This window comes from Leucoraja erinacea, chromosome 3 (genome assembly GCF_028641065.1).
Source record: "Leucoraja erinacea ecotype New England chromosome 3, Leri_hhj_1, whole genome shotgun sequence".
NCBI lineage: Eukaryota > Metazoa > Chordata > Chondrichthyes > Rajiformes > Rajidae > Leucoraja > Leucoraja erinaceus.
In genome coordinates this window covers 38604651-38615023 of record NC_073379.1, presented here as the reverse complement: position 1 = coordinate 38615023, position 10373 = coordinate 38604651, and the positions used below count along the sequence as shown (strand labels likewise).

Sequence of the window (10373 nt, the reverse complement as noted above, 5' to 3'; positions counted from 1 at the left end):
GAAGTTTGGTAACAATTTCAAAAGCTAAGATGGACATGCATACCTATTACATTAAAGAACACAAAATGCTGGAGCAACTCAGTCGGTAAGGCAGCATCCCCAGAAAACTTGATTAGTACAGGTGTCAGAGGTTGTGGGGAGAGGGCAGGCGAATGGGGTTAGGAGGGAGAGACAGATCAGCCATGACTCGATGGCCTAATTCAAATCCTAACACTTAGCACCTAGCACACGGTATTGGGGGTTCAGTATTGATGTGAATAGAGAACTGACTGGCAGACAGGAAGCAAAGAGTTGGAGTAAACGGGTCCTTTTCACAATGGCAGGCAGTGACTAGTGGGGTACCGCAAGGCTCAGTGCGGGGAGCCCAGCTATTTACAATATATATTAATGATGTGGATGAGGGAATTGAATTTAACATCATCTCTAAGATTGCGGATGACACAAAGACAGTGGGGGGAGGAGTGGAGGCTAGCTGCATGGCAGATGAGTGAGGTTATCTACTTTGGTGCTAGACTATTATCTGAGGCTGCAAGGGGAGATGCGTATGGTATATTGGTAGGTATGGGTGAGCAGGCAGTGCAAAAAGCATGGCAGTTGCAGTCATAGCATGGATTAGAGTATAAGAGCAGGGAGGTTCTACTACAGTTGTACAGGGTCTTGGTGAGACCACACCTGGAGTATTGCGTACAGTTTTGGTCTCCAAAATGAGGAAGGACATTCTTGCACAGAGAAGGTTCGCCAGACTGATTCCTGGGATGGCAGGACTTTCATATGAAGAAAGATTGGAGACTCGGCTTGTACTCGCTAGAATTTATAATTAATACATATAAGCATCTAGATAAACAGGGTCTGATTAGGAACAGTAGGAAAAGTGCCTGGAAGGTATGTTTGACAATCGAGACCGAGGGTAAAGCAGTGGATGTTGTCATGGTAAGGCCTTTGACAAGGTTCCTCACACCAAGATGGATCAGTGGCTGAATGGGAGAAGCCAGAGGGTGGTGGAAAGGCAGGTGACTAGTGGGGTGCCTCAGGGATCTGTGTTGGGTCCTTTGTTGTTTGTCATGTACATCAATGATCTGGATGAAGCAGGTGCCAGCAGGCAGTGAAGAAAGCGAATGGCATGTTTTCCAAAGTCTACAGCATTCATAGCAAATCAAAATAGGACGTTAAATGGTAGGATAAGAGCAGTTGAGAGGGATTGGGTACTGCATAGTTCCTTGACAGGGAATCTATAGATAGGGTGGTGAGACTTTTGGTACACCTTTATAAATCATTGCATACAGTTGTAATGTTAAAATTGTCTCCAAATCTGAGTAAGGACATTTTGGTTGCCCATTATAGAGGGAGTACAGAGAAGGTTTTCGCCAACTAATGATTCCTAAGGGGTCTTTATTCTCTGGCGCAGAAGGTTAGGACTGATAGAGGTCTTTAAAAATGAAAGGGATGAGTTGATACACTCGGCTTGTACTCGCAAGGGACAGAAGTTAGGAGATTGAGGGGAGCAGAGAGTGGTGGCGGGTCTGGAATGATAGAAAAGTGGTGGAGGCAGGTTCAAAATTCTTAAGGGGTTGAACTGGGAATGGAGGGTTATGCAGGAAGGGTTATTCCCGGCATGATGTAGGGGGAAGTGTTTCCGTGCTGTAATTGTTATAGAATGGTAATTTAAGATTGGGGGGGGATCACAGTTTCTTAGGGGGTAAAGGGGGAAGTCTTTTAGGGGTCACAGTTTAAGGATAAGGGGAAAGTCTTGAGACCGAGATGAGAAAATCATTTTTTACACAGAGAGTGGTGAATCTGTGGAATTCTCTGCCACAGAAGGTAGTTGAGGCCAGTTCATTGGCTATATTTAAGAGGGAGTTAGATGTGGCCCTTGTGGCTAAAGGGATCAGGGGGTATGGAGAGAAGGCAGGTACAAGATACTGGGTTGGATGATCAGCCATGATCATATTGAATGGCGGTGCAGGCTCGAAGGGCCGAATGGCCTATTCCTGCACCTATTTTCTATGTTTCTATATTTATGACCGTATGACTTGGAAATGGATAGGTGACATTTCGGATTGAGACATATGTTAAAGAGCAGATATTACATGAATGTATGTGTGGACACATTTCTATTCTCTCTCTGAATACACGAGATGACAAAGACCCACTGCTTCTACAGATTTAAGATGATTGATCAAGATGGCATCCAATGCTTTTCTCCCCACTTCTACCAATTTGTGTGTTGAAGTGTTTGTTAACTTCTTATCTGAATGGTCTTGTTTTGTATTTACATTTACATTTTTTTCTTCTAGACTTCCTCACAAACTGAAAATGTAAACATCTCAGCAAATACTAAAAAAACAACCTTTAAACTTCCATATTTTAATGCATGCAATAACAGTTGATATAAGTTTACCTCATATCTAATGTTTAAGTATCTAAAAATCTGTCCCGAGTCAAGCATGCTCGATAGGACAACCTGATCTGCAGTAGAGGTGATTCTCAGGCTGAGTGAGCATTCACCACCTCTCTCCTCTCCAGGTAAAGCCTCTATACCTGGCATTCCCAGGAAGAGTCCCAGCCAAGTCCTAATAAGGTCAGGGTCTACATAGCTTCTGAGATCTAATGTTAAAAGATCAGTCTTTTGAATATTTTCACCTGCACAGAAATACAACAAATGCTGGAAATTGGAAACAGAAAATGGTGGGAACACACAAGAGATCGAGCAACATATAACCATACAACCATATAACAATTACAGCACGGAAACAGGCCATCTCGACCATTCTAGTCCGTGCCGAACACATATTCTCCCCTAGTCCCATATACCTGCGCTCAGACCAAAACCCTCCATTCCTTACCCGTCCATATAACTATCCAATTTATTTTTAAATGATAAAAACGAACCTGCCTCCACCACCTTCACTGGAAGCTCATTCCACACAGCCACCATTCTCTGAGTAAAGAAGTTCCCCCTCATGTTACCCCTAAACTTCTGTCCCTTAATTCTCAAGTCATGTCCCCTTGTTTGAATCTTCCCTACTCTCAGTGGGAAAAGCTTATCCATGTCAAATCTGTCTATCCCTCTCATCATTTTAAAGACCTCTATCAAGTCCCCCCTTAACTTTCTGCGCTCCAAAGAATAAAGCCCTAACTTGTTCAACCTTTCTCTGTAACTTAGTTGCTGAAAATCTAGTAAATCTCCTCTGTACTATCTCTATTTTGTTGACATCCTTCCTATAATTAGGCGACCAAAATTGTACACCATACTCCAGAATTGGCCTCACTAATGCCTTGTACAATTTTAACATTACATCCCAACTTCTATACTCTATGCTCTGATTTATAAAGGCCAGCACACCAAAAGCTTTCTTTACCACCCTATCTACATTAGATTCCACTTTCAGGGAACCGTGCACAGTTATTCCCAGATCCCTCTGTTCACCTGCATTCTTCAATTCCCTACCATTTACCATGTACGTCCTATTTTGATTTGTCCTGCCAAGATGTAGCACCTCACACTTATCAGCATTAACTCCATTTGCCATCTTTCAGCCCACTCTTCCAACTGGCATAAATCTCTCTGTAGACTTTGAAAATCTACTTCATTATCCACAACCCCACCTATCTGAGTATCATCTGCATACTTACTAATCCAATTTACCACACCATCATCCAGATCATTGATGAACATGACAAACAACAGTGGACCCAACACGGATCCCCGTGGCATCCCACTAGTCACTGGCCTCCAACCTATAAGTTATTGGGGCAAATCCTCCAAAATTATGGAAGAACTCGGATAAGGACATGGATAGTTTAAAAAGACAGATTTTCTGGCTGCAACAGATAAAACCCCAATCCACAGAAAGATTCAAACCTGTAGGGCTTTTGGGGAATTATGGAAGAACTCGGATAAGGACATGGATATTTTAAAAAGACAGATTTGCTGGCTGCAACGGAAAAAACCCCAATCCACAGAAAGATTCAAACCTGTCTGGCCTGTGGACTTGGGCATCACACAACCAGGCGAATGATGTGCACAGGAAAGGCTGAGACGGAGATAACGAGATTATCTTGGATACACAAAGGAAGGAACCAAGCCTCAGCAGACGGTGGTAAACAGGCCAGCACAAGCACAATCACCATCTTGGATGACCCATCCATCGAGACAATAGGAGCCCATCCAGGCGATGGGATAACGATCAGGCTGAGGGATCATGACATCAGCAAACCCCTTATCATTGGAAGCCTATTGTTCTTTCCAGATCGAAACTGGGAATCATCAAAAGAACCCTTTTATCCAGAGGACCTGGGGGTTTCAAAGGAAGCTCAGGTATAAAAACAGGAGTCAAGCCGGAACTCTTTCTCTCTTTCTGCTCTGCTGAACGGCTCGTGAGCCCAACTGTAAATACCCCAGTGACCTGGTGAAATTCCCGAAATAGGATAGAGGTTGAGGAAATAAAGGGAAAGGGGGGGTAAAATTGTGTAAAGTAAGTTTTACGACATGCCTGATAGTTTTCCGTCCATAGTCTAAGTTTAAAGCGTAAGTTTAGCCACGTATTATGTAGTGTTGGTGAGATTCGATTTCTCATTGTTTAATAAAGCCTGTAAATTTTAGACTTGCTTTGAGTCCATCTTGGTTTCTGTTTTCTCTCATCGGCACACTCTGGTCAATTGAACCTTTTATCATATCCCACCATAATTCCGAGGTCTAGAACCTAGGGGAATCCCTTTTGTTGTATTCTTTCTCTTGGAAACCGCTCGAGTGGAGTGGTGGCCGTTTGACCCTCCGACAAGGGAGAGAATAACTCGGGCAGTTGGGCCCGAAGGGAAATAAAGGGAAACGCAAAACCCCTACAAACCTGACAAACAACCATCCACCATTACTCTCTGGCATCTCCCATTCAGCCACTGTTGAATCCATCTTGCTACTCCACCATTAATACCCAACAATTGAACCTTCTTAACCAACCTTCCGTGAGGAACCTTGTCAAAGGCATTACTAAAGTCCATATATACAACATCCACTGCTTTACCCTCATCAATTTCCCGAGTAACCTCTTCAAAAAATTCAAGAAGATTAGTCAAACATGACCTTCCAGGCACAAATCCATGTTGACTGTTCCTAATCAGACCCTGTTTATCCAGATGCTTATATATATTATCTCTAAGTATCCTTTCCATTAATTTGCCCACCACTGACGTCAAACTAACAGGTTTATAATTGCTAGGTTTACTCTTAGACCCATTTTTAAACAATGTAACAACATGCGCAGTACGCTAATCCTCCAGCACTATTCCCGTTTCTAATGACATTTCAAATATTTCTGTCATAGCCCCTGCTATTTCTACACTAACATCCGTGGAAAGAGAGTTTAATCAGAAAGGTTAGCTTTTGTTCACTCTCCAGACGCTACCTTTTCCATCATGTTCCATTTATATAACTAATAATGAGACTAGAACTCACTTGGACAAGTCCGTTGACTAGGTGAGGCGGTTCTCCGCACGACACAGGCTGGCAGCTGGGCAGGCGGCCATTCCACTCTCCGTCGGCCTGGCACGCTCGCTTCTTGTCGCCCTTGACATAAAAGCCCCTGCTGCAGCTGTAGGCCACGATGGCACCGAAGCTGTAGTTGGTGCCGCTCACTTGGCCTCGCTCAATGTCTGGCGGTTTCCCGCAGCGCACGGGGATGCACTGCACACTGAAGGGAGAGGGGAGCCACAGGCCACCGCGGGTGCATTCAATGACGATGGAGGTGTTCAGCATGAAGCCTTCCTCACACTTGTACACCACCTGCGAGCCCGCCTGGTATTTCTCTTTGTCGACCGTCTCCAAAATCAAATGAGGTGCAAATGTTGGTTTCTTGCAGAAGTCGGCCACACAGCACGGCGTGGCCTGGCCTTCTGGAGGGGTCCACGTTCCTGTGGAGTCACAGAGCAGCCAAGAGTTGCCCGAGATGCTGTACCCGTCCGTGCAGTAGTAGATCGCCGTGTCTCCGTATAACTGGTGACCCGTTTCTGGAAAAGCGTGGTCAATGTTTGGGGCTGGGCCACATGACATGGGGACACATTGCACAGTGCTTTGGCTCCACTCTCCACTAGCCAGGCACTGCTTGGTCTCCACACCGAGCAAAGTATAGCTGCAGCAAGAGGAAGAGGAAGGAGGTTGAATTAGACACTGTAACAAGGGACAACAGATTTTAATTTGCATTACCATATATTGATGCCATGAAGGCAGCGTTGAGTATCATTTTAATGTTTTTAAATGTCCAATAAAATTTGGGATCATCAATTGTAAGGTTCCCAATAAACATTGTGATGTCACTCTGTGTAATACCCAACTATGTTAGTCTCAATCATACTCTATTGACCTATTGCAAAATATCACAGTTGCCATCAATTTACCCTGCAACTGCTATCTTGACAGCCAGCTCTAATGGACCAAAGTACAATACAAGCTGCACTCTTCCAGCCACGGCAGAGTGAGTTAGGTTGAACAATCATGTTGCAATAATTGCAGGGATAGTAGAAGGATGTCACAGGGAGTTGGTCAGGGCGAGGACAGCACCTGCAAGGGGCATGTTCAGTTGTCAAAATATACAATTAAGTATTCATAGAAACATAGAAACATAGAAATTAGGTGCAGGAGTAGGCCATTCAGCCCTTCGAGCCTGCACCGCCATTCAAATATGATCATGGCTGATCATCCAACTCAGTATCCTGTACCTGCCTTCTCTCCATACCCCCTGATCCCTTTAGCCACAAGGGCCACATCTAACTCCCTTTTAAATATAGCCAATGAACTGGCCTCAACTACCTTCTGTGGCAGAGAATTCCAGAGATTCACCACTCTCTGTGTGAAAAATGTTTTCCTCATCTCGGTCCTAAAAGATTTCCCTCTTATCCTTAAACTGTGACCCCTTGTTCTGGACTTCCCCAACATCAGAAACAATCTTCCTGCATCTAGCCTGTCCAACCCCTTAAGAATTTTGTAAGTTTCTATAAGATCCCCCCTCAATCTTCTAAATTCTAGCGAGTACAAGCTGAGTCTATCCAGTCGTTCTTCATATGAAAGTCCTGAAATCCCAGGAATCAGTCTGGTGAACTGAAAGTCCTGACATCCCAGGAATCAGTCTGGTGATTCCTGGAAAAGGTTTGCCAGGAAAATCTCTGTAAGACTACATGAGGTCAGGCTTGATATTGCCCAAATGCTGGCAAGGTTTGCAATGCAGGTAAAAGCTTGTGCTTGTTCTGCCTGTTCTGAGGTCACGGGTTCAAGAGCAACTGTGACTTTGAACTCCACTGACAAAGCTGTCCTAGTAGAAGACAGCCTGTGCATGAGGCCAAAGAAGGTCACAGAGCTCAGTGATAAAAAGGAATATAGTTTGAGCACTGCCTCCATAAATAACACCATCTCTGTGGAACTGGGCTAGGAAAAATAGAAGGAAATGCTTGTTTTTGGACTAAAGGGGTTGTAAATAATGTTGGAGGTGATCTTTGTACCTTACACTATTGTTGATATCATTTGTGGAGTCCTATGCTGATGAAGAGGATTTAAAATCCTGTCGGAAAGTCAAGGCCCAAGTTTCAGATCAGAAGAAGTATCTATTGCTTTTCTCCAGATTCGGCCTATCTTTGGCCTCAGATTCGGCCATGTAGCCTAGTTATTCCAGACACAAGGAACTGTGGATGCAGATTAATAAACATAAACACAAAGTGCTGGAGTAATTCAGCGGGTTAGGCAGCATCTCTTGAGGACATGAATAGGTGACTTTTTCGGTTGGGGCCCTTCATATATTGATCATCCTGAAGGGAAGACCCCAGGTGCTTAATGATCTCTTGTTCCAAACATAGACACAAAATGCTGGAGTAACTCAGTGGGACAGGCAGCATCTCGGGACATTTCGGGTCGGCACCCATCTTCAGACTGAAGAAAGGTCCTCTTGTCTGAAGAAGGGTCTTGACCCGAAACATCACCCATTTCTTCTCTCCACAGATGCTGCCTGTCTCGCTGAGCTACTCCAACATTTCATGTCTAACTTCGGTGTAAAGCAGCATCTCCAGTTCCTTCCAACATATTTCTCTTGTTATAATCAGTCTGAAGAAGAGAACCAACCTGAAACATCACCTATCCATATCCTTCAGCGATGCTGTCTGACCCGCTGAGTTACTCCACCCATTTGTACTTTGTTTCTAGTTTTTCCAGAGTTGTGTGCAGGAATTTCTAGGCCTATGTATAATTGCTAACTGCTGGCATCTGTAGTTCAGTGATTAACAACTTCTGCTTTGAGATCTTGAGATAATACATAAATACCATTGCTTTCTTCCAATCTATATTTAGATTATTCCCGATTTGAAAGTTATTGGTTAGAACATCTTAACTGTCTTTCAGGAAGACAATTGCACCGGCCCACTAAGTTGCATTTTGTTAAGGTGACAGAAACTAATTTATATATTGCCCATCCCAAATGAAGACTCCAGGAGCTAAATGGTTTCCTGTTCCTTTGATCCCAACTGGTCTTCCTTTTGATGGAAAATAATATATTTTTATACAGAAGCATACAATGATAGGTATAGGTCTTACCCTTTCTTGCAACTGTAGACAATGGTGCTTCCAAAGGTAAAATTGCTTCCAACAGCATTAGCACTAGGAAGCGATGGTGGAGGCCCACATGATATGATCTCACACACAGGGAAGGTGCCATTCCATTGACCAGTGCCATTGCAGACTAAAACATCTGGTCCATGCAACCTTTAGTGATTCAAAAATGGTTGAAAGGAGATATTAGTACAATGCATCAGATCTCCAAATGTTTCTGAGAATCTGCACTTCATAGGTTTCTTAAAAGATAGCTAAATATCTCCAAGGTACAAGGGCATCAAGCAACATTTGACCCAGGACCACAAAAGACAAATGACCAGAAGAATATCAGAGCTATGGAATTAAAGGAACAACAGCCAATGACAGAACAATGAAAATAGTGAACATGCAAGCGGTAGACATTTTAGGCGTTCAGAGAATGAAGAGAGATATAGGGTTGGAGAAAGTTACCAAGAATGGGTGCTGTGAAACTGGGAATGGATAGAAAATCAAGGAAGAGAACATTTTAAACTGAAGCACTGCATTCCAGGAGACAATGTAGGTCGGCAAGCGGAATCACAAAGTAATGCTTCAGGAAGCCCAGTGATGCATTTGGGGTAGCTGGATATCAATGGAGAAGAACACAACAACTAGAAAGCAACTAATATTTATCAAAGGTAGACAAAAATGCTGGAGAAACTCAGCGGGTATTTATCAATCACCTTTAGCATGCTAAAATATCAATAGGTGTTTCACAGGGAGGCTAGTGGTCAAAATTAATATCAACCTGCCGCTTTGGTGGCAAAAACAAGGAGACAGATTATTATCTTAATGGGGTAAGGTTAGGCAAGGGGGAAGTGCAGCGAGACCTGGGCGGCCTTGTACACCAGTCACTGAGAATTGGCGTGCAGGCAGTGAAGAAAGCTAATGGAATGTTGGCCTTCATAACAAGAGGATTTCAGTATAGGAGTAAAGAGGTTCTTCTGCAGTTTTATGGGCTCTGGTGAGACCGCATCTGGAGTATTGTGTCCAGTTTTGGTCTCCTAATTTGAGGAAGGACATCCTTATGATTGAGGCAGTGCAGCGTAGGTTCATGAGATTGATCACTTGGATGGCGGGACTGTCAAATGAGGAAAGATTGAATTCACTGGAGTTTAGAAGGATGAGGGAGATCTTATAGTAACATGTAAAATTATAAAACGACTGGACAAGCTAGATGCAGGAAAAATGTTCCCAATGTTGGGCGAGTCCATAACCAGGGGCCACAGTCTTAGAATAAAGGGGAAGCCATTTAAGACTGAAGTGAGAAAAAGCCTTTTCACCCAGAGAGTTGTGAATTTGTGGAATTCCCTGCCACAGAGGGCAGTGGAGGCCAAGTCACTGGATGGATTTAAGAGAGAGTTAGATAGAGATCTAGGGGCTAGTGTAATTAAGGGATATGGGGAGAAGGCAGGCATGGGTTATTGATTGGATACGATCAGCCATGTTCACAATGAATGGCGGTGCTGGCTCGAAGGGACGAATGGCCTCCTCCTGCACCTATTTTCTATGTTTTTATGTTTCTATGTAAAATAAAATTCAGCAGCTGCTGGATATCTGAAATAAAATCAAAATTTGCTGGCAATATTCAATGACATAGGGCAATGATCAAAACAAGCACTATTCTGCTCTTCGTAAGGCACTGTGATGAATATTTACAGCATTTTCAGTTTAAATATCAGGAGATATTAGGGCTATTGACCAAACATTGGGTTAAAGCGATGCATTTTAAGAAGCACTGAAAAAGTAACAGAAGCAGGGAAGTTTT

At 43.5% G+C, this 10373-nt stretch overlaps 1 protein-coding gene across 1 annotated transcript in view; it reads right to left on the bottom strand.

The window, feature by feature from the left end:
* svep1 (sushi, von Willebrand factor type A, EGF and pentraxin domain containing 1) overlaps positions 1–10373 on the bottom strand; it is a 161374-nt gene that overhangs the window by 35853 nt on the left and 115148 nt on the right. The window contains exons 36-37 of the mRNA XM_055630810.1: positions 8570–8737; positions 5453–6125 (exon numbers count right to left, since the gene is read on the bottom strand). Of these exons, the coding sequence (XP_055486785.1) occupies positions 5453–6125; positions 8570–8737 (841 nt within the window). The remainder of the gene's footprint in view (positions 1–5452; positions 6126–8569; positions 8738–10373) is intronic.